Here is a 25440-nt window from a genome sequence, read left to right on the forward strand (position 1 = left end):
TGGCCTGCCCCCACCCCATGCTCCTGCCCCCTTCCCCACCCCTTCCCCACAACAGACTTACTGGCCTGACTGTGCTCTTCACGCTGTTGGGCTGCGCTTCTGGCTGCCTGCGTGCTGTGCTGCGGCTGCATGTGTGCACGCAGCATTTATTGATGACATAGTGGCCACATTAGCCAATAAAAAATGATTGCAGGAAATGTCAATTTTCCTTTTATTGGTGCCAGTATGATATGGGACCGATGTATCAGTGCACCCCTACTTCCATCATGTTATGCAAAGCTTTATAACAATTTCAAATGCAACAGTTCAAATGTTATTGCTTGGAAGATAATTATCAGGGATCTGGGTTTTCCATTTTCTGTGGAAAAATGTGGGTTTTTTTTCCTTTAAAGGAGAAAAACATGGGAAACCACAGGTTTCCCCTTACAAACTGGCAGAGTTCTAGCCTGAAAGGGCTGCTTGAGGCTGTGGGGGTGGGACGGGGGGGGGCTGTGTGCATGTGCACACATGCTATTGGCCAGCAATATAGCCCGGCAGCGGTGGAGAACAGCTCCTCCAGCTGCATGCAGATAAGTCTGGGGGTGGGGGCAAAGGGTAATTCAGGAGGCTCAGGGGGGCAGATTGAAGCCCTCGTGGTGAGGGAGGGAGGGGGTGCAGCAGGATCGGTGGTTGGGGCTGGGGGTGCTGCCCAGTGAGGGTGGTGCTGAGGACTGGGGCTGCAGGGCCCAGCTGGGGGAGTGGGACGGAGCAATGGGTGGCTTGTCCAGGGGCAGTGATGGGGTTGGCTCCCTGCCATTCTGCACACTCCTGGGGATGGGTTGGGTGCCAGAAGTAACCTGTTGGTGGGGAATGGGGGGACATGTGCCTCCCTAGATTTGTGCATGGGGTAAGGGAGTATGTGGGCTGCCTGCTGTGGGGCTTGGGGCTCCCCACCTCACTGCCCTCCCGCCAGGGCCTCTGCAGGCCAGCAGATGGGACCGAGCATGGGAAGGCAGAGCGGGATGGGGAGGCTCTGTGCCACTGCTGCCAGGAGCTCCATGCTGGCCATGCCACTGTGTGAGATGTGATACAAATCCGCGCTGCCACTGCTGCCAACCCTGCTGATGCTGGTCAGGCAGGGGGTGCCTTGCCATGGTAGCATGGCTGGCATGGGGCTCCTGGCAGCAGTGGCAGCACCCAGCCTCCCTGCCCTGCCCGCTGGCCTGAGAAGCCCCTGGGGAGAGGGCAGCAGAGTGGGGAGCTCTGAGCCCCTCAGTGAGCAGTTTACATCCTCCCCTGCCCCCTCATGGGCTCTGTTTGGCTCTGCTTCGGCTGTGCCATGCATGAGGGGGGTGGAGGTGGCGGGAGGGGGAGGTGCTGGACTCCATGTTTTGTGCTTTGCTCCAGCTGCAGCAATGGTGGCAGCTGGAGCTTGTGTGCTGCTGGCTGGCTGTGGCTGGTCCCTGAGGAGCAGGGAGCAAGCAGGATGGTCCTGTAGCCCTGGTAGCTGGGAGCCAGGGACCTGCAGGTTGGGAATAAGGGGCACTAGCAGGGCTGTGGGTTGGGAATGAGGGGCAATGGTATGGGCAGGAGCAGGGCACCGACATATCAGGGCTGTTCAGTGCCACAAAGCAATGCGGGGGACAGGCTGCAGCTGGACCCGTGTCCTGGTGAGTGAAGAAGGCAGGAGAAGCTCTGATTTTCCATGATAGAAAAACCAAAATCAAATGCCAAAATATATAGCTTTTGAGAAATTATTTTATTATAGTGACTGGGGCACTGGTAGGCTTCCGAATTGCTTTAAAATTGGAAATACACCAATACAACATTTATGTTCAACTGATGTCTGTATATATAGTGGCATTTTATTGTAATTGCAGAAAAACACAGATTTTGGGTTGTTTACTCAGAGAATTTTGGATTTTTATCAGAGAATTTGCAGTTCTTAAACGGATAAAACCAGGACCCCTGATAATTATCAGTATCACATTTTGGAACTGGCAAGCTTGCTATACAAAACAGGTGTCTAAACTTTTTATATTTGCCCAAGTATTAAAATGGGAGCTTGAAGTACAGAGGAGAAAAAAATTGTGAATCTGCATGAAAATGATGTTTTCCACCCGTAGCAAAGTAGTAGTCACAATGACTAGGTCTCGTGTTATAAAGGCTTCATTATTTTGAATAATATTTAGTGAAGCATTTCAGACTATTGTCAAAAACGGAAAAAACTGAATCTTTAGATACATTATAGTATCTTTGCTTTTTTAATAATTGTTGTTCTTTTTAACTTGTTTCTTAGTTCAGTAATTTTGCAGTGGATCCTCCAGTCATTGTTGTGAAAGTGCAAGTTGCAGCTGTAGCGTGAAATTTTTGCAGTTGTGCCAATTTTGCAGTTGTGCAGTTGCATGATACATGGTGTATCATTAGAAGGCATCTGTGATGGAGCATGGGCTGTTAGATGAGTTCATTGGGAACAAGTAGAAAGATAAAGTTTAGGCGATGCTTCTGTTTCTGTTCTCCACAGGTGCTGGGTCCAAAGCTGAATCCTTTAACAGGTTGAGATGGGAATAAGATGAAACTGAACCACAGCAAGAGATAGACCAAGAAAAATTTGTAAATAACCCACCTAATGACTTTGTCTACTTCCTTCCCATTTCTTAGCTATGACAGGGGTTCTACATTCAATGTCTTTGTGGGAAAAGGCCAGCTTATTGAAGGGATGGATAAAGCTCTACTTGGAATGTGTGTGAATGAGAGACGATTTGTGAAAATTCCACCCAAACTTGCTTACGGGAGTGAAGGCGTTTGTAAGTACAGCATTACATCTGTAAATAACTTTGTGTAAGAGATTCAGCTGAGCTTCCAGGGATTGGGATCACAAGAAAGAGTTGTAAAAATTGCACCTGGTTTGCTTTTTCTGGGGTCCATGTTGTCCAGAAGATCAGTACTAAGTGGGCTTAAAAACACTTCCCAGATACCAGCCACTCAGTCTCAAATAACTAGGATGCAGGGAATTTACTTTTGAAGTTTAAGGGCAATGTCATGTTAGTGATGCAACATTGCATACATTTACAACTGGCTCATGTTCAATTGGAAAATGATCTTTACAACCACAGAAATTAGATGATTATTTTTAAAAAATGGATCTTTGTCTGCGTTTTGTTTATACCTATTTTTTGTTAAAAGTAGTATCTATTTACCCTAACTGGAAGGGGCCAAAGAGAGAAGCCTTAATCCTCCAGTCATTAAGTATATGGGCTTTCCCGTGGGCTTCACTTGGAATGCTTGGATTCTTGAAGTTGAGTGGGTGCTGAATTGGGGTTAGCTTGTTTGATATGTATATTACATAATGTTTTGTATTCTGTCAGCCTCTCTTCCTGTTTGTGTGGTTTTTCACACACAAACAAGGGGGAGAGAAACATTTAAATGCTGAAGGGAAGTGTTGAAAAATCACAACAGTTGACAAAGGACTTTGGTCAGGGTTTGAGCCTGAAACCAACTAGATTCCAAGTTCACAATGCCCTTTTTAAATACTATATAAGTATGTGAAGTTAAGCTCCCATGTTCCTCAAGTAAAGCTTCTTACTTGCTGCTCATGAGTTAATTTTCCAGTCCCCCCAAATAGTATGGAAGTGCTAAATAGTTGCTTAGACCCTGATTATATATGGTGTTGAGTGACCTCATCTCTCACACCCACAAGTGGAAGTCAAAGGGAGTAGAAGGCAGTCAGCAACTTGCTGGGCTTGGCTTTTACTGAGTGGTTAATTTTGTTACATGTTATATTTTCCATAAGATATCAATACAGCTATTTAGTAAATGTATGCATGTATACAGGCATAATACTATAAATAGATATAAAGTTAGTACTGGCATCTTCTTTGGAAAACCTCTCTGTGGGTGATAAACTTTTTACTCTGATAAAGTAGGTTCTATGTTAGTTTGGTGTCCTATGCAAAAGTGCAGAATCGTAACTGTTTGAACTTTTTGGGTTCACAGCTGGTGTAATCCCCCCGAATGCAGTGCTCCATTTTGATGTGCTTCTGATTGATCTCTGGAATTCTGAAGATGAAGTGCAGATTCAAACTTATTTCAAACCTGAAAACTGTACTCGGACAGTGCAGGTGTCTGATTTTGTTCGATACCATTATAATGGAACATTTTTGGATGGGACACTGTTTGATTCAAGGTATGGAATTAATATTTTATGTGGATTTTTTTTGTGGATTACAAGAGGCCTAGAAGTTGTGCAGGTAGAAACTGAAGATGTTAAATTGGTAATATTCTCATCCTCTTCTTTTTGGTTAGTTGTTATAGAATGCTAATAGATGGAGTTGGGCTGACTCAGGCTCCTTTAATTCTTAACTGGCTTTTTGGCAAAGCTTCCAGTGATGTGCTGATCTGTACTGTTTTGTAACTTGGGCTTAGCCTAAAATATTGACAGAGCTCTGTGAAAAGCTGCTGCAGTAACTGCAAGGCAGACTCTGGCCACTCTGATTAATCCCATGCTTCTGAGAGTCAATCCTGAATTTTTTACTTTGAGTGAGGGTGTATGTACGTCCTCTCTATGAATATGTGCATGTCTCAACAGTAGATCAGAGAAATATTTTAGTTTCAGCAGTACCAGTAGAGTTTGCTGTGGCCTTGTCCCTCCTTGTGTTCTGTGCTGATGTGGAAAAGGGTGTATGTGCATCTCGTGCTCTGCAATGCCTCTCAACCACCTTGGCGTGATCAAAATGCTCACTTTCTAGCTGTGCTTGTGGCCTGAAAACCCGTCTGAAGCCTTTGTTTAAAGCACTGCTTCTTTGCTTTTTATTATTATTTTCTTTCTCTGTTTTACAAAAGATAAAATGGGAAAGGCAAGGTTCTTATTTAGTGTTTCATTGGTTGGGGTTGATGCCCTATTGGTGCAGTTATTTTATGTCATATAGTGCCACTGTTTTGAGGGCTGCCTTAGCTTTTGGCTCCATCTTGAATTGTCTCCTTTTTTTAGTTAGGTGGGTTTTTCCCCCCTTCCTCATTAGCTTTTGGATATTCTTTTTCTTTTTTAGCTATGGATTCACTCCCATTCATTGCGTTGCCATTCATGTGATGGTGCCATGTCCACATCTGATGGGCATATGTGATGCTCCATATATAGGTTGCGTACGTTCTGGTTTTGAAGGGACATGGGCAATCTATGGGATCTGCCTCAGATCCCGTGACAAGGGGCTGGCATTGTGCATCACCCAGCACTACCCTGTTATGGAGATACTACTTCTAAACTCTGGAGAGACTTATAGTGGGTTACAGATCCAAGATTGGCACTCGAAGGAGTTCTTACGTTAGGGTGTCTTGCCACTGCTTCATCCATTTAAATCCAAGATTCACAGTTTCGTAAATATACCATTGGCACTTCTGGAGGCTTTAACAGTCAAGCTCTGTGTAGCAAGCCTCTAGGGTCTGTCCGTCAGTGTCTTGTGTCCCACTGGGGTCCAACCTGACTGCTGTCCTCTCCAGCCCCAGCTCATCTCCAGTCTTTTGCCTGCTGTACCTTTTGAGGTTTTTGTTAGTTTGTTGAGGAGGTGGTCCCTGGAGGCTGCGAAGAGTCTCTTTGGTGCTCTCCCTTCTGGCTCTCTCCTTGAGCTGCTAAGCCCACACTTGGTCCTAGGAGACTCTGTGTTTCCCTTACGGTACTTTTCCCTTTTAAGGCAGGTCCTTGCCTCAGGCCTCCAAGCACTTGCTGGTGTTTCAGCTGTCTCAGCTTTGGCCCCCTTTTCCTTTGGCTGAGTCCTCATCCCTGGTCCACTATTTAGGACCTCAGCTCCTGGGCCTTGGCCCTAGCCTGTCTCTTTTGGCTTGTGCCCCGGCTTTGATTCTCTTGGGTCTAGCCAAGCTTGCTCTCCCTGGCCCCTTGGCAGGGTTTGACACCCAGAGTTATATGGTCTCCAATCCACCCCTACAGCCACAATCCAGTCCTCTAGTCAAACTCAGAAACACAAAATAGCAACTGAACCAGTCCTAACTCAAACATGGACCTCTCTGGGTCTTTAGTCTTCAAGCCCTCCTACTTAGGCATGTTTGGTTGCATCCCTGCAGGCTACCAGGAACCTCTCCTGGGCTGGCCTGATCCTTCACTGACACCAGCTCTACTGGAAGCTGCCTGTCCTGCAGTAGCCAGAGTCAGACTGCCCACTCCATGACCAGAGACTGGGCTTATATGCCCCAAGACCAGCCCCCTTCTGGTCATATGACCTATCTGCTACTCCCAGGGCCTAGATGCTGTCGAATCAGTCATTAGTAACCTGTCCTTTTTTAGCCTGTGGTTCAGTTTATATGAACAACTTGCACCTGCTGCTGCTTTGCCCTCAGGTTTTCTGAAACACTCCCCACTTCTTAGTAATAGGGATAGGGTTCCCTGTTACACACTGGCACTGTTGGTGATCCTCAGGTGACTGTCAAAAAGCCCAGGAAATGTGGCCTAGATGCTTCTCCAGATTTATGGTTCCCATATCTTCTTGGGTGTCAAACTCTGGTCCTGGCTTGACCTGAGCACGGTAGGAAGGTACTTCATGCACTGCCTCTGTTCCATTCTCCAGTTCATTTCTGTAGAGTGGGATTGCTTGAAAATAGATCTTGCTGTTGGATAATGCAAAAAAAACCCCCAACAGCTGGTTCTATGCTCCAAGGGAGGCCTCTTCCAGGACTTACTGTCTGATGCTTTTTTTTTTTTCCCATCTAGTGGTCAGGAATCCTTTTGTATGTTTTCCTAACCACACCTCTTATTCTGCAAGTACAGTGTACTCTGTTTAAGTGCATGTGCTCTGGGCTGAAAAAAGCAGTGCATTTCCCTGAACTCAGTCTAAACAACATTAATTAACTACAGGATCAGGATGTGCTATAACCCTTTTGTACCTTTTTAAGGTACCTGGATTAGGACTCTAGAGAGAGTGCTTCAGTGTTGGATGGCTATTTCTCCTGCCTGGTCCAGGGGGCTGGACCTGATGATCTTTTGAGATCCAGCCGTAAAATGTATGAATCTGTGGTTCTTGATATTGGAGCAAAAATGGTCTACCCAAGTAAGGGACATCCTTACGCACAGTAGAAAGGTTTCTACTGGATACACTTATTTACTTTACTAAGTGGACTTAATTTTCAAGTGGTGTCAGGCAAGAAATTTTACTCCTCTTTTATCTTCTCTCCCAACTATATTAGAACATCCTCTGGTGCTCAAACATGCTGATGTATCTCAAGTACATCTGGCAGCTGTTCCAGCCCACAGTTCTCCAGCTGATGACTGGAATGTGTTTTGTCACTTGATAGTGAGCTTCCTTAAGGGCCCACTGAAGGTTTTTTCACCCTCAAGTGTGGGGCACTGTTCTACAATGGAATCTAAATTCAGTCTTCATGTTTTAGATGGGACTATATGTTGGATTTGTGGCAATATCTTCTTTGCTTCTCTTTTTCTTGGAAACCATTTTGTTGGTGGAAATTACTTTTGTAATGAAGGTGGGTGAGATCCGGGCTTTCTTGGTGGATTCTCCCTAGATAGCGTTTTATCTAGGCAAAGTAGTCTTAAACATCTATCCTAAGTGTTTTTTCCAGGGTGTTTACTGAATTCCACCTAGTCAGTAAGTCAACTTGCTGCTGTTCTTTCCCAGACCTTATTCTTTCTGACCTAAGATTAAATTGAGTTCCATGGGGCTGCGAGCTGAGCTTGGTGGAGGGAGACAGAGCACAGCCCCAGAGCTGCACTCTGATTGCCCCCACTGGGCTCAGTTCCACAGGGCTGCGAGCTGCTGGGAGCAGAGCCTGGTGGAGGGAGGTGGAGTGCAGTCCTGGCACTGCACTCCAATTTCCCCCACTAGCTCAGTTCCACGGGGCTGCGAGCCACTGGGAGCTGATTTTTCCCTGGGCCCTGCACCAGACCTGACCCGAAGAGGGTGCGGGGCCCGGGCAAATCAGCTTGTGCAGGGAGCAGGTCCCCGCACAAGGTAATTTTGTCCCAGGCCCGCCTGCTGCTGGTCCCAGGCGGCAGCACCACCCTCCTGTGATCCGGGAGGCAGACTGGGGGCCTGCACCCCGGGAGCAGTCTGGCGCAGCCCTCCTGGGGGTATGGGTGAGTCCCAGATCTGCCTGCCAGATGATGGGAAGCTGATGCTGCTGGCTGGGGCCAGCAGCAGCGTCAGTTTTCCTAGTGCTGGCTGCAGAATAGCCTATGATGAAGTGTTGAAACAGCATTGAAGGAGTTTCTACTAAACAAAACAGAACAGTGCTTTCAAAACTCGAAACGAAATACTGTTCCATCAAAACGGAAGTTGAAGCAGAACAATGCTGTTTTGCACAGCCCTGCTCACTCTCACACTCTCTCTGCAGTACTGGTGTAGCACTGATGTTGGTTTATACCTATCCAGGCACTGGAGTCTGCTGTTGATGGTCAGCTGCCTCCAGGGAGATGTCTTTTCCAGAACAGGGTCCCCTGCTTGTCCTTCTGTCTTGGTAAGCCGGGTGCTGGATGAGAGCGTAGCACTCAGGGTCACACTTCACTGCCTCTTATCCCTTTCTGGCAGACTTCTGTGATCCCCCACCATCATCTTGACTGCCCAATCCAGAAGTCGCTGTCCCATGTAGGTCTTGAGCAGTGCGTGACAGCTGTTAGTCACAGTCACTGGGGGTTCCACCCGATGGTGCAGGTTTGGGAGTCCACCCTTGACTTGATTGACTCAATGGCTTTGTCCTTGCAGGTTTCAGGTGGCTTGATTAGCTTAAAATGGCTTGTAGAGTAGAGTTTTGTAATGGTAAGTTCCTCTGGCTAGGATATTGTCAATTAACAGCCGGAAGCTCTTGCTTTGTCATTCAGTTACCTACTGACTCGTACATACTCGCATTCACTCAGCGGACCAGCCCAATACAGCAATACAAATCCAGTGATCACAATTCCAATGCATTCTTACAATAACAATGTTAGTAATACAAGGTATGACTTACTCTAAAGAATACATTCGTTAAAAGGTATAAAACATAAAATACAGAATGCTAGGGCAAAGATGAGACATGAAATATAAAAATGCATTATGAGAAATATATAAAAATGCACTGCGAGATAGTGAGGATCAAAGGCCACTGGGGACAGCAAGTGAGTTAGGTTAGATGCAGTCACATAGACTGATTTAGCATAAAACTTTAGACAGATATGGGAAGTTTGCCTTGGGAAATAGGTCTTAATCAAAGGGGGAATGTGTTCACCAGGATATATTTACAGTCATCCTTTCAATGCACCTTGGCTTTTCTTGTTTATTATAGGCTTTGCTTTGAAGTAGATATTTTAGTTCTTTTGTTTTCTTTACTGATACTTGGCTCAACTGATATGTAGATGTAGCTTGTAGGTTTCTCCTACAGAAAGCCACTTCATCTTTCTGGCTTGCTTCGAGCCTTGCCACCTGCATACAATGAGTGTGCTAGGTCTCTGCTAATACTCAGAAGGAAAAAGAAATTCATGGGGAGGTGCAGGCAAGAAGGGGCTTCTGTTATATCAATGCCCAGAAGGGGAGTGTATAAAGAGGGCTCCCTGTTACAGGTGTTTTAGTTCAAAGGTGCACCACTTCCATTTTCTGTGTGCTGATGTGCATTTCACTGCTTATGCCAACCGCATGTGACTCAGCACAGGGCACGTCAGCTCATGTGGAGCAGACTCGATCAATCAAATCTGCTCCGACATGCTGGATTTCTGGCGTGTCAGAGCAGACAAAGTTATGTATAAATGCCCTATGGTTTTTAAGTGACGCTTAATGCGCATTAAAATAGATGCGCCCACTGTTGTGTATCCTGCTGTGCACTCTATGAATGTTGATAAAGTGAAAATATTGTATCTGATTGCTTGCTTGAGGCATGTGAGTACGTACAGTGAGGCTGTGCATGTGGATTACACATCTTGAAGAGCTCTGGTTACTATATAAATAACTCTTCTTTCACATACACATGATAGAAACATTTTGTTGTGCCTGTGTTTCATACAAAATATAGGGAACCTGCAGTATTGATCATTCTTAATACACTTGTTCATGTATGTATTTACCAAGAGCTTCTACTTGGCTGAATGTTGTACATCCTCAAGTATGTCTGTGGGCTCATGATTGCTGGGAGTACTGTTGATGAAATATAAGAGTTACCTATATATGAGCCAGGAGGCTCCCCGCCGCCCCCAGAGCTTGTTTAAAAATGCTCTATCAGAGGGAGAGTGTCTAAATTCTCATACATACCTAATCCCATTCTGAAATATAAATTAGGCAGTTAGTCTCCTTAATCTCATTAAAATTAATGGGATTGGTTTTATAAATTGCTTTTGAAAATGGGGATTTGGGTTTCTAAACTACTTGAGCACTTTGGAAAATGTTACCCATAGTGTCTTTGTTAAACTCGGGTAATATATAGCTGTATTTTTGGAATAGGTGGTTGTAATGTTGTGTCATATATGCAGGGAGCTCTAACTACAAATTATGGTGCCCATTTGTGTGTCCCTGTTGGGGTTTTGTTTGTTTGTTTGTTTGTTTGTTTATTTTTAACTCTTCTTTTTATTGTGCTCTGTGACATTCCTCTTTCTTTTTAGCCACAATCGGATGCGAACTTATGACACTTATGTGGGAATTGGATGGCTGATTCCTGGAATGGATAAGGGACTCCTGGGAATGTGTGTAGGAGAAAAGCGTATCATCACCATACCACCTTTCCTAGCATATGGAGAAGAAGGAGATGGTAAAAGTTTCCCCCTGCCTTTTTCCACCAGAAAACATACAGATGAGAAATACTATTAGAGAAGTTTCAAAAGTGTTATATGTAGGATTTGGTTGACCAACAAAATATTGACATTGTTTACCTTTTATATGAAAAGTAGATTGGTTGAGTAGCAAACAAATGTTTAGCATTGGTTAATTATAATCTATATATACTAATAGTTGATTTTCTTTTGGACTTTTTGTATGGATGAAGTACTCTGACTCTGTAGCGAAGTGGAGGTCAGTTGTTCTCTTCTGACTTCCCTGTTTCTACCATTAATAAATAGAAAGTCATTCTATGGTTCCCCAGTTCTGTTCTTTTTTTTTTCTGCTGCCAGTCCATAAGTAGGCTATATCATGGAACCCACAGATATGTCGGAAAATATCCTTCTGGATGTGTGTCCATTCCAATCGAGAGGTTATTTTCTGGCGTATTGCAGAATTGTCCTTTTGGTTTTGCCATATTTATTAGATGCAAGGTCCACCTAGACTGGTAGTCTTTCTCCCAGAGATGTAATACCATCTACTTCAAAGGAAAATTGAAGAATCTTACAATAGATCATTGTGGAGATGATCTGCCCCTCCTCAGTCCTGATCTGCAATAGCTGGAGGTCAGTGCTAGCCCTGAAGCATGAAAAACAATATTCCTTCCCTGCCCTTGTTATAAATATCCAGTCTCTTTTGAATCAGCCTAGGATCTTGCTGTCAGTGGCTTTCTATTGCAGTGCCCTCTACAGTATAACTATGCATTGCGTGGAATAGGTTTTAGGAGGCTTTGAATCTGCCATTTTTCACAGAATAGACTCTCTGAGAAGTTCAGAGAACTTTAGCAATACACATTCCTGATCTGCCATTTATAATTTTATTTAGTTTTGGAAAGCATTTTGAAGAGCAGTTTGAGAGACCAATATTTTGATGATCAGCTATCATGAGTATGGGCATACTACAAATATACCTAGAACAAATATAATACAAATAACAGGATTTAAAGGATTTTGAGGAAACCTGCCTCTAGAGTCCTACATAGATATGAGTGGAAGCAGATTTGGTGAAGATCTAGGAGTGGAAGGGCTGTAAATTTGTGGTAATTCTTCCTTGTCTTAATACCTGTACATGTGTTATCTAATGGCTGGCTGGGAGGTAAAAACAAAATGAAACGTACACAATGGCAGCATGAAAAAAATGACCAAGAAGCTGTGATCTTTCCAGAATTCCACTCAGATTTCTTTCTTTCTTTCTTTTTTTTTTCTCAACCCACATGTAGGTAAAGATATTCCTGGACAGGCTTCTCTGGTCTTTGATGTAGCTCTGCTAGATCTTCATAACCCAAAAGATGGCATCACTATTGAAAATCAGCAAGTGCCTGAATCCTGTGAGCGCAAAAGCCAGACTGGAGACTTTCTCAGATACCATTATAATGGCACGCTTATGGATGGTACACTGTTTGATTCCAGGTACCCTGACTGCTGAACATTACAGATATTACTTCAGTTCATGCATGTGAGCATACAGCATGAACATAGGAAGAAACTCTTTACTCCTGCAAGTGTGTCGTCTAAAACTGGCAAAAGAGTGAGAGAAAATAAATATTAACTCACTTTTATAACTGGAGAATGGAGGAGTGGGGAAATTAGGGGACAAAGATATAAAAGTCTGTGTCAGAGCAAGATATTAATCTTGATTAATATTAATCTTTTAGTCCTCTGCCCCAATCACAAGACAGTCCTTCTGAGGATTGTCTGCAGCTTACAGATTCAGGTCCTTAAAAAAATTATAAATATTAAAAGATGTGTTTAAAGGGAAAGGACATAAATATGGGTTATTTCATGTTAAATATTAATAATATGTATCCAGGAACTGTTTATATTTATAATAAAAACATAAGATAAAAATATCTATTCAGAATAGGTTCCTATTGATGGAAAAAAAGGTTTCTCAATATTTTTTTTCCTTTAATAAATATAAACTGCCCTTTCTCTGCAATGACCTGACAGAGTGGGAGAAAATAGCATAGTTAACAAGACTTTCAGTTAAATTATTGTAAAATAAATTGAACTAATACAACTTCACACTTCTCTAGCTGCTTTAATTTGAGGATCACAGTACTTTAAAAACACAAATTAACTGTCTTCATAAAAGGTTAATGGTATTACATTATATGGAGTTCATCTTGGAAGAATAGTGATACAGAAAAGTTCAAAGTCACATTTAATGCATCTCTGTTGACTTAGTGCATCAGTTGCTGGGGCACAGGCTGCTTTCTGTGCATGCTAGAGCTGTGTGAAGCTTTGGTCGCTGATTTGATTTGGTGGCGATTCGGCCTGATTTGGTGGCCGAATCGCCGAATCTGAATCGAACCAGGAGACCCTTTAATCTCTTTGAAACAAATCGGAACCCTCTGAGTCAATTCAGTGATTTGGACAGGGACACAGCTTTAAATGTTTTTTCTATGTACCTCAAGGTACCAGGCAGCTCGTGAATGCTGCGATGGTGGGGCGGATGGAGCGTCCCACAGGAGAATGGGGGGCTCCCCAGTGTGCTCGGCAGCAGACCCGGAAGTGGACCAGAAGTTTGCCACCGAGCACGTGGGGGGATGCTCCATCCACCCCAGGACTGCAGTGTTCACGAGCTACTCCTGGTACCTCCAGGTATGTAGAAAAAACATTTAAAGCTGTGTCTATGGCTGAATCGCTGATTCTCCAAATCAGCATCGAATCTTCAGATTTGGATTCGGCCGAATCAAATCGGGGACAGTGATCCGAATCAATGAATTGAATCACTGTCCCTGATTTGGGCCCAATCTGAATTGAATATAGCCTGTTTCGCACACCCCTAGTGCATGCTATGTTTTGAACCAGAAATAAAGTAGCTGTCTTAGTGTGCTGCATACCATAGGATAGACAGAGACATTATCTGTCTAAAAATGTTTCCTTTCTCTAAACAGAACTTTAAAATTTTTTCTTTAGTATGTGTATATATATTGGCCTTTATGAATAAATAATCATAGCTATTTTGTAATCCCGAGTATTTGAATAACTGTACATCATAGTAAGAGATGACAAATGTTAAAGTTTATTCATAAATAAATTGACATTCTAATTTCTTGCAGGAGTTACATGCAAGGACATTAGCTAATACATACTAGAAGAATTGGACCAATCAGATTTTGAAATTCATTAGTCACCCAAAATAATGTAAAGCATGTAAAAGCCTTGCAGTCAGCCAGGGGAGAATTTTCTTGCTGGCTGATAGGTGTACCAGGACTGAAGCTAATAGTAGGTGTTAGGGGAGGCCTGGAATTATTATTATTTTTTCTCGCTACAGCCATTCAGGGCAATAGTAAGGCTGCAGAACTGTTCATAGGCAGCTCATACCTTAGAGTGGTGCCTAGAGTTCCTTAAATTATAGCAGGGGCTACATTGGCTCTATCTGAGCTAGAATACCAAAAGTGTATTTTTGCATTCCCTTCTCTGGCTATACTTGCATGTACAGTCTCTAATAAGGACAATGCATAATGCTATCCTGCATGATATGTTTGCCCTGCTGAGTTACAGATGTTGGGTCTGATTCTTGAGATGGATATTTATTACTCATGTTTCCTTGATGCTGTCTTGTGGAAGATGACTCATTTTTCCATTCCTCTAAGAGAAGTGATTTATTGATTTCAGATGGCAGTAGGTCCAGATATTATTAGGCTTTGGCTTTTGCTACAGAATGAGATAATATGAAGAAAGCTTGCTGAAAATGGAGTCAAAACTTGCTTATGAAAATACTCATTACAGCAGTGGTAGAGGATTATTAAGGAATATTTTTAACACAGAAAACTGTTTAGCTTAATATGCCTAACCTGAAAGGAGTGATTGGAGGTATTTCTTGATGTTAATTGTTCTCTATTCATATCCAGTTGAGATACATTTGCAAATTAGCGGCTTTTCAGTTGTGATTTAATCGCAACAAATACTCAGTATTTAATATTGAGAAGTTATGGCCCAGATGACTTGTACAACATGGTTTCTTTGGGTTTCTCAAGTAGTAGAAAAAAACAACTGTGAATCTTGCTTTAACTGTTATAAATTATGGCATAAAACCATTTTAGGCTTTCAAGTTTGACATAGCACTGAATAAACTAACAGATGTGAATGCTGCTGAAGTCTCATTAAAGCAAAATATTTTCTATAGCTATTCCCGGAATCGTACGTATGACACCTATATTGGGAAAGGCTATGTGATTGCTGGGATGGATGAAGGCTTGCTAGGTGTATGCATTGGTGAAAAGAGAAGAGTAATAATTCCTCCTCACCTTGGTTATGGGGAGGAAGGAAGAGGTGAGCTGAGCTTTTATTTTTGTATAATATTTTGTAAGTGGAAGTGCTTCCCTTGGCTGTCTAGCACAAATACATCTAATTAGTTTCTAAAATGTCTCTTTCTTTTCATATTCAAAATATTTTTTTAAATTTAATGTAGGGCTTGGTGGGTATATAACTAGCAAGATTATACCCAGCCTTTGAGATCTTGTAGCTTCAGTTGTCTGGCTATAACTGGTGACATGAAAATCATTTGAGTAATCAGTGGTTCAGACAAATAGATGTACCTGGAGCCCCTTTCCTATGTATATCTGAATAAATTCTATATGCTAAAGGAATTCAGTATATAAAGCCTTTCTTCCATAACCACAGGTTTGGTGGACACCTAAATCACTTCTGTAAACAGTGGATGCATGGGCGCATGTAACAGCAAAGTGTGTGTAGGTATAATATACAATTAAAATATTTTTGTGGAAATTCACTAGCCTCTTGGAAAAGTTCCGGAAGAGGGTAGATGTAGCAATCTCTCTAGCTAATCACAGTTGTCTCCTTTGAGTTTCTAAAACATCCTTTCCAGCAACCATTATTTTCAGTGATGAATTTGTTTTAGAAATGTTCTGTATTTAAAAACACAGGGCTCCTATACACGTGCAGTGAGGCTGCTTCAATGCACTGTAATTATAGTGTATGGAATAGACTTGATTAACTGAGTCTGCTGAAGTGTGGTAATTACTGCAGTCCAGCAGACTCCAGTGTCATGTGTATCAGCGTCCCTGCACTGAAAAATGATGGTGGTGGCACTTTAAAGTTTGTTCGATGAGCTTTAGCTAAAGTGCCCCCACCACCATTTTTTAGCGTGGGGATGCTGATACATGTGATGCTCTGGGTGCTTTAATTAGAATGGCTAGGAGCCAGACTAATTAAAGCACCTCCACGCCTCCCAAAGCACTAAGTGCCCACAGATTTCACTTTGCTGAATGGGATTTGGACAGCATGGCAAAGAAAACCTTTGTTAACCTTGGATGCATCTGTCATTGGTAGCAATACAATCACACAATACTCTGGCTGGGGGGAAACCCAGTGTTTGATGGCAGGACTTTTTCAAGTTGTTTTACTCTTCTAATGTTGTTTTTTCCAGCTACAAGTATCTAGGCAGAACAATGCTGAAGAATGCCACTGTGATGTTTTATTAAAATATGTTGTTGCTTTAATAGTGACTTGTTGCATGAGGCAGCAGTTTAAGTGGTTAAGTTAGCCAGAAAAAACCGTAAGCTTCTAGATTCACTTCACCCCATTTTAAAATACTGAATTATGAAAATGCTTTCTTAATTCTGGAGATGATTCTTTACTTATACCTTTATTTTTATGTATTTTTAATTTGCTTTATATTTTTAAGCTTCTTGCATTGAATACATCTTGCGTCAATGCTATATATAGAGGTGATTGAATGCTTTAAACCTGAGAGTTGTAAACTGAAACAAAGAGGAGAAATGCCGTTTTTTAGTGTTTGCAACATTTTACTTATTTACACTTTGTTCAGTGCTTGGTACTGTTTCCCTGTCTATGTGCAGTTTGTTTCTCCTAACATGATTGTTTCCTATTTAGGGAAGATTCCAGGATCAGCAGTGCTGGTTTTTGACATCCATGTGATTGATTTCCATAACCCTTCAGACTCTGTCAGCATTACTACTCGTTACAAACCTACCAACTGCACAGTTCTAAGTAAGAAAGGGGATTACCTGAAGTATCATTATAATGCCTCGCTTTTGGATGGCACTTTGCTGGACTCAACGTAAGTGCATCAGTTGGCATATTGAACATTCCACATCATGCCAAAAACATGACTTATAGTGAACATTATACAAAGAAGTAAGAATTTTTGGAGATGAAAAAGCATAACAGTAATGTTAAAATACTCATAATAACCTGATGGGCATTTTTATTTTTCTTGTTTGGTTGCCTATTGTTCATATGTAATCTTTCCCTAAAAAGAAAAGAAATGAGTAAGCCAGGCAGTCATGGGTTGAGAAGGGAGCTGAGAATGACATAAAAAAGGGACCATCAAGAAGAACATAGAAATTGTCAACCGAATAATGGACCCGATGCGTATGAATTATAGGGTGGCTACACCACAGTCTCTGCTGAAACTGCAGTGCAATGTAATTATATTTGTGCTAACTTTAAAATTGCAAAGTCAGACTACACACAGCAGTCTAGCTGTGCCAATGCGCAGCTCAGTGTGGGGTAGCTGGACCCAAGTACTTAACCAGTTGCGAGCTCAAGTATATCTGCTACACTGCAATCGTAGCAGAGGCTGCACTATAGCTAGGCTTGGCAGAATTAAATTTTTATTTTTTAATAATTTTGAGAGAGAACATCAGTATATTTAAGCATTTCTTTGATTTTTTTTTTTTTTTTTTTTTTTTGTTTTTTTTTTTTTTTTTTTTTTTTTTTTTTTTTTTTATCAAATAAATTTTTCAAGATTGTATGAAATTAGGGGTGGGGGGGCAGACAACTTATTAATGACAAACAACTACTGTAGAACTGTGGCCAGCTGATTGGCAGAACTGCCATCAGTCCCAGCTCCACTCGCTGGTAGCTGCCTTGTCTGCTTGTCACTTCCTTTTCCTTTGTTCCCAGTCCCCTGGGGTTTCTGGGAGTTGCAGTCCAAACTAGTCAGTAGAGTTCTGAAGGACTGCTTCCCCTGTCATCACACATTCCATCGGCCATCATTTTTCTTATGTCCCCTTCCTATAAATTTTGATTATTAATGATGGAAATATTTTTTTCATTAGTCTGCGAGGTGTGAGGTGAAATTGGCATTTATCAATGTCTACTGACTAAACATGGAATCCTGTCAAGCCTAACTACAGCATAGATTGTTTGTTTCATTAGCTTTTATTGGAACTGAGACATTCCTGGAAGAAACTATTGGATGGCTGGATTATGGTTGGGCCGGATTGGAGGGTTCTGACCATGCTCCACTTCCATCTCAATGCAGAAACAGTGGGATGGTGTGGGGAATGACAGGCTGGTGACCCTTGCCTCTCTTCCCGAGAGGAACAGCTGCATCTCTTTGCCTGACAGACCTGATCCCTCTTGAGTGGTTTTGCTTCCTTTTGTGGCACAACATAGGTTATTTTTACTCAGTGAAACATGGTTTGAATTGATCTGAAGTACAGCATATACCAAAGGTGACCAACCTTTTCACTGCAGGCTGGATGAGCAGTACCACGTATGTCTGTGAGCTGGATGTGGTCTGTGGACCTTATCTGGTGTGTGAGGCCAACCCAGCCAGGGCCCAATCCATTTGCATTGCGATTAGAAATGTGGCAGTATTAATTACCACTGCTACTGTGCTGCCAAATTTCTGGACCTGTGAGGAGCTCTGCAGGCTGGATGACTATGGGTCCACAGGCCGGAGCTGACCTGGAGGCTGGGGGTTGAGCACCCCTGGCATATACAAACAGTGTTATATATTTGGTTTTTATCCTCATCTTTTGAATAGAATTAGTAGTAAAATGATCTTTTATTTATTTATTTTTGGGGGTGATGTGGGGAAGGGCTGCTTCTTAACAGAGTGCTAACACAGTCCATGGTTTCAGCAGTATATAACGTAACATGCAAAGTTGAAAATCTGACTGAGTACTTCTGTGGTACCCATGGCTGTAGTATCTTATAATATGTTCCCTTGCAAGGTAGGAAGGTCCTGTTGTTCTTACTTTCCAGATATGGGACTACGAAGTAGAAAGTCTGTGACTTACCCAAAGAAATTAGGTGGAGTGGAGACTTGACTCTATATCTCCCAAGTCCTGGGCAAGGGCTTTTACCATTGTTCTTCTGTGCTCTATAGAGGTTCTCTCTTGCTGTCACACAACCAAGCTAAAAAATAACAACAGAAAAATTGACAGCAAAAAGGTGCTACAGTGAGGAATGCCAGCAAAAACCTTAAGTCTGTACACTTCATTTTTAGAATTATGATGTGTATTTGACAGTTTATCACTTCACAAAAGACATTTTAGAAAATAGACCAATAGCAAGACACAGCTTCAACAAAGTACAACTAAAAAGTTAGTAAGATTCTTAGGAATGATAAAGATCTCCAAACTGTCCTGAGATTAAACAACTCAAGCTGGGATTTTCAGTGGAACATAGACTAGTTAGATGCCCAAATCCCATTTAATTCCAATGGCAGTTTGGTGTCATACTATAAGCTTTTCTAAAAATCCCAGCCTCATCTAGCCAAAGGGACAGTTGATATCAGTAAGCTTAATCATATACTCAGGGCTTTACAGAACTTGGCCTGCAGCTTAAAAAGCTGTGTGTATATGTGAAACAAGACATTTGCAAGGCAAAATTCCCTCATTTTGAAGGGAAGAATACTTTGGAATTTGAGCGGGAGGACTGAAATAATTCATCAGGTTTATCACTGGTGTTTGAAGATATCTGTGCAAAGGGTTGGATAAGAAGAACCTTAAGATTCCCTTCTACTGTTATAATACCAGGGTGTTGACTCATTCGCCATTGACTGAGGTGTCTATGTGATGGAGACTGTAGTTAATGAAGCAGCAGCATACTTGATTGCTTGGAAGCTCATAGCTTTTGGGCTAAGCATATTCTGGCTATGAGGAGTCTTTTATGTGGAAATTGTATAACTGAGTAGCAGTTCAGAAGTACTGAAAGTTCTGTTTTCTCAGGCTTAATCTTGGCAAAACGTACAACATAGTTCTGGGATCTGGCCAGGTTGTACTGGGGATGGACATGGGTCTTCGAGATATGTGTGTTGGAGAAAGACGAAGAGTTGTTATTCCACCCCATCTTGGTTATGGAGAACGTGGAGTTGGTAAGTAAATGAAATCTAGTACTCCATCAGTGGCCGAACTGTGAGTGATATGAGTCTTGCTTTTTATTATTAATATATTTTGGACAGGAAGGTAGAAAACTTAAAAAGTGCAAATATTCAAGAACTTTTTTGTATTTCTTAAAATTATTTAATAGTTCTAAAGCATTGTCTTTTTGGAACTATTCTGTGTATAACTTGTATTCTTTAACAAACATATGTCTGATAGGAATAAACTTTCTACCTTTAATAATAATGGCCTTGAAAATGAGAGATCTTTGGCCATTATGCTGATTATCCTAGCACATTTACTGAGCACTTACAAGTTGTCAGGAATGTTGCTTTGTAGTAATGGAATGATGTAGGCACTAGGGCACAGACCTTCAGAGGTTCCTAATAGGGGGGGACGAAGCAGGCCCTATTCAATTCGGGTTTGGCCCAAATTGGGGACAGTGATTTGATTCGTTGATTCGGATCACTGTCCCTGATTCGATTCAGCTGAATCCGAAGCTCTGATGCTGATTCGGAGAATTAGCGATTTGGCCATAGACACTGCTTTAAATGTTTTTTCTATATATCCTGAGGTAGCAGGAGTGGCTTGTGAATGCTGGGGCGGATGGAGTGTCCCACAGCAGTGCTGGGGGGGGCCCTCCATGTGCTTGGCGGCGAACCTGGAAATGGACTGGAAGTACTTCCGGTCCACTTCTGGGTCTGCCAGGGAGTGCACTGGGGGCCCCCCCATGCCTTCCTCACTCAGCAATTGGCTGCAGGGGGACCCCAGGTGCCCGTGCCCTGCCTTCCCAGACCCAGGAGGCACCAGTCGCTGGGGGGGGGTGTCCCCCTGCACACTCCCCGGCAGACCTGGAAGTGGACTGGAAGTGCTTCTGGTCCACCTCCAGGTTTGCTGCTGAATGCGCTGGGATGCCTGCTGTACTCCTGTGGGACACTTCATCTGCTCCAGCATCACAGCATTCACAAGCCCCTGCTATCTAGAGGTATGCAGAAAAAACATTTAAATCTATCTCTATGCCCAAATCTCCAACCCTTTCTGAATCTCTCTGAATTGACTCGGAGGGTTCTGATTTGATTTGGAGAGATGAAAGGGTCCTCTGATTCAATTCAGATTCAGAGATTGGCCACCTAATCGAACCAAATCTCTGCTGAATTGAATCAGGGCCCAAAGCTTCGCACAACCCTAGTTTTTAAGCATCACTCAGTGGGCGTGTCTACTTGAGACGCTAACGGCACAGTAGACTAGTTCTACTGCGCATTAGCGTGGCATGAAAAAATGTGCTCATGTACAGTAGAATTAGTTTACATTAATATCACTTAAAAAGCTGGTGCTAATGCGCAGTAGCATCAATTATGGCACGTTTATTTAGTACCTGTTATTACCTGGATAACATTTTATACTTAATAGGAAACTTACTATTGTACGTAGAAAATGTAAAAAAGAGAAAATTGGAACTACAAAAAGCCTTTAAGGTAACATGGGCAAATAGTAAAATAGAAAACATGGAGGTATTTTTACTCATTAATATAAGGCATTTATAGAGGCTCAGTTTCTCACTATTAGTAAACTATATTTCTTTGAGAAGAAGCACCTGCCATCTTACAATGAGTATACTGTCCAGGTTAGAATATTCATTTGTATTTTGCTCCATAATGTTGTAGACTAACCATGAGTTGTTAATTCTGTATTTGGCCATGTAGTTACTCCTGCGTGCATAGGTCTTGTAAGTGAGACTGTATGTGTGGGAGAAAGTGTATTTGCAGGATTGATACTTCAGGTTAGAATGAAAGTTGCCTATAAAGAATTACAAAATTATTACTTCCATTGCAGGGAAGTTCAGTTCCTAATATGGGGACAGTTACTGACCTGTAAAGTTAAAAGAACTTGAGCGACGTCCACAGTAATTTTAACAAACATTGTGTTGACAATCTCTTGTGTTTGTTATGACGTCATGTTACATTTGTTACCTGTTGCCAATGGGTTGGGACACATGCATCTCATATGACCAGAGTATTGGGTGTTCTTTGGCTGCTTAACCCCAGTGTGCTGTTCATCCATATGGCCTGATCCAATACTCACTTAAGTTAGTGGAAACACTTCCATTAATTTCAGTGGATTTTGGATTGGACCCAAAACTACTCTAAGTAATGAAGGAAGTTTAATTGTGAGAAAATAGACATTTTTGCCCATAGCCCCATAATTGAAAAGTAATGCTTCCCTTTGCTGTGTGTTGTCACAGAAGGAGAAGTGCCTGGTAGTGCTGTATTAGTTTTCGACATTGAATTGCTGGAACTAGTGTCTGGTTTACCTGAAGGCTACATGTTTATATGGAATGATGAAGTCTCGCCCAATCTCTTTGAAGAAATCGACCAGGATAATAATGGGGAGGTTCTTTTGGAAGAGGTAAGTTTTTTAGGTTGTAAAAATATTTTGCATAATTTCCCTTAATTTCACCCTCACAAAACTCATGGGATAGATCAATGGTTTTCAGACTTCCTAAAGTCATGGGACCCTTTCATGTCACTGCTGCTGCTGCAGAACCTCTCCCCCTATCCTGCAGACTGACATGGAGCCAGGCAGCTTGGCCTGGCAATGGCAGCACAGGGCCACCTGGCTTGCTCCACCATTATCCCTACTGTCTTTGCAGAACCCTGGTGATGACTTATTGTGGGACCCAGGCTTCCAGTTTGAAAACCACTGACCTAACTCACCTGTCCCAGAGGTGCCAAACTTACCTGCATCCTCAAGCTGGATCTGGACTTCAGGGCTCCATGTGGGCTGGATCTAGATCTGACAGTAGCGGTGGGGCAAGTGGCAGCAAGGGGAGTGGTGGTGCAGGGATTACTGTAGCTGTTGCTCGCTCTTTGTCACTGACATGCATGCTCATTGGGGCTCAGCAGCATGGAATTCTGCAGCAGGCCCTTACCCAAAAACCTAGCCCTTCTAAGAGGCCTGTAGGCTGGGTGAAGGTGGATTCAGTGCATGGGTTGTATGGTTGACCCCCTGAGCCACAGACTGGTCAGCCACCATATCTTTATGGTGTTTATCCATTTTACGGTATGTTCTCTAATAAGTTTAATGGAAAGCTGACATTTTAAATTAAGCCATATTTTAATTGAAGGGGGAAAAATAGAACAAAATGGCCTTTCAAATTATGGAAAGACAGATGGTTAAAATGATAATAAATTCCCTGTTTCCTCTTTCTTATAATCTCTCCCTCTTTCCTCTTCTTTTTCCTGTGTGACCCTTGCATCGTACAAAATTGAAGGGGAAGGAAAAGGCTTATGTACTAAATGTACCAAAACGCATCTGATCTGCAGAAGGTGTGATGGATGATTTGTGGAGATTTGAGTTGAGCCAAAAAGTTGTTTTAAAAAAAACAGTCAAAAGCTGAAGTTCAGTCTGAAATATTATATTTGCTGTTGTTACAAATGGCATTCTCTCTGCTGACTGGTGTCAGGTTTCATATAGATTCTGGAGGGTTTTTTACCTCAGTGGCAATCTTAATGCAAAGAGCTTTCTATATAAACAAAACAAAGCTGCTTCCTTTTCATTCAGATCTATTCTTAAAATGCTTATTATGTAAGGCCTTTCCATAATGTGACCTACTTTTAACCTACGTAAGGTATATGGAGTGTAATCCTGGAACCACTGAAGCAAATGACAAAACTCCTATTGAGTTCAGTGGAGCAGTGTTGACCTTGTCTGTCTGGTCTATTTAGTCCAACATAGATTGTAAGCTCCTTAAGGGTAGTAGTGCTATTTATATATGCTCTTTTCTGTCTATTTTTTCCGCCCCCATCTGTGTTCAGGACACTGCCAGTTGAGCAATGGACTGATTGTCTAAAATAAATAGACTTGTAAAATATCTATTATTAAATTATTTGGTGAGTTCACTGTGCTTTTTCCTTCCTCTCCCCTCCCTCTCTCTAGTTCTCAGAATACATTCAAGCTCAAGTCAATTCTGGCAAAGGGAAACTAGCTCCTGGTTTTGACTTCGAAATGATTGTTAAAAATATGTTCGCAAATCAGGATCGAAATGGAGATGGCAAGATTTTAGCTGATGAATTCAAACTGAAAGACCAAGAGTCCAGAGAAGAACATGATGAACTGTAACACTAAGCCAGAAAGAATTGCAAGCTGACCTACTGTTGGAAGATCCATGAAGTGTGTTTGCATTTGAAAGGATGGTGTTTGGGCAGTGTGCGTGTGTGTGTGTGCGCGTGCATTGTGAATTGTTGCACAAAGTAAAAGGTTTTTAGTTTAAATCTGTAGTCCTATTAAAACAAGCATTAAGTGCCTCATTGTGAGACTTATAAACTGATTTAAGAGTATGCTGCCAAACGTGGTTTTGTGAACCATATGGTTAATTTTTAGGTTTAAGGATCACAGTTCATTTTGAATGATATGCTTCTTTTGGATGGATGAAAAACAGAAAACATACAGGGTGCTTTTTTTTTTTCTTTTCAACTTTGTATTTAAAATCTCTCTACAGGTGTATAAAATGGAAAACAAAACAAAACAGAGCATGCCCCATTAAAGTACCTGCTAAAGAACAAACTTGCTATCGGAGAGCAACTGTAATTCTCTCTTTGAAAGTGTGTAAATTTTTCAATAAGTAAAGCATCTCTTAATAGTCTGAAGCAGGAACTATGATTTGCTGATTACAATCAAATATTAGATGTGCCAATCAAATTTCTGGCAAGCTGTGAATAAAATGAAACGGGGTTAACTTGTGACCACTTGTGTGATGATGAGTCTCATTGTCTGTAATATGTTTGCTACATTCCTATATTTTATTTAATTAGTACAGTTGATTCTCATTGGAAGACTGTTGAAGCACTGGCTAAGATGAATACTAAGGCCCAGGCAATCACCTATTTGGACCTGTATATGAGACAAAATATATACCAAATTGTAAGAGAGAGATGTCCTAGAAAGTGGCATGAGTATAAGTCAACAGAGAATACCTTTTGAAGACCACAAATATATACTGTACAACACTATCAGGAAGGTACAAATAGAGTTGTTGTTGTGTTTGTTGAATGCTTTTTAGGTTCCTGCTTTTCTTGATGTGTACATATAAATGGTTTTGAATGACCTGAGACACTCCTTTTGAAAACTGCTATTTTTAAATGAAAACATTTTGTATTGGCTTTTGAAACAGTTGTAACAGAAAATGCCTTTAACTTTTTTTGGTGTTTGATATGTGCTGAATAATTAATTTTTTTTGTTATATAAAATGATGATCAACTCAAGATCGTGAGATTGTGGGGTGTTTTTTTCTTCTGATGGGTAGAGGACTTACTTGGTAATATTGAGATCTGTTATTGTAGGTTCTCTTATGTACGCACTGTCTGTATGACTGATAAGTGCTATACACTAGATAACTTGAATCTGTGTATTTTAGAATTTGAACTGAAGCCCTTAAGAGAAAAATCACTCTAGACAGAGACTGGTTAAGAAAAATACCTGAACATGATTAACTGTACAAGAAAATATACTTATACTGCATGCTAACAGTTAAATGAGACTTTGGCCATTCAGGAATTCTCT

General features: G+C 41.7%; 1 protein-coding gene across 1 annotated transcript in view; it reads left to right on the forward strand.

Annotated features, from left to right (window-relative positions):
- Nucleotides 1-25142, forward strand: part of FKBP9 (FK506 binding protein 9) — a gene marked incomplete at its 5' end in the record, with an annotated part of 36473 nt that extends 11331 nt beyond the window's left edge. The window contains 9 exons of the mRNA XM_019508717.1: nt 2641-2786; nt 3976-4165; nt 10562-10713; nt 11998-12181; nt 14907-15052; nt 16637-16823; nt 19729-19874; nt 22124-22287; nt 23818-25142. Coding sequence (XP_019364262.1) covers nt 2641-2786; nt 3976-4165; nt 10562-10713; nt 11998-12181; nt 14907-15052; nt 16637-16823; nt 19729-19874; nt 22124-22287; nt 23818-24000 — 1498 coding nt within the window. The remainder of the gene's footprint in view (nt 1-2640; nt 2787-3975; nt 4166-10561; nt 10714-11997; nt 12182-14906; nt 15053-16636; nt 16824-19728; nt 19875-22123; nt 22288-23817) is intronic.
- Between the last annotated feature and the right edge of the window lie 298 nt (nt 25143-25440).

This window comes from Gavialis gangeticus, unplaced genomic scaffold (assembly GCF_001723915.1).
Source record: "Gavialis gangeticus isolate Ggan-Ray unplaced genomic scaffold, GavGan_comp1, whole genome shotgun sequence".
Lineage (NCBI taxonomy): Eukaryota > Metazoa > Chordata > Crocodylia > Gavialidae > Gavialis > Gavialis gangeticus.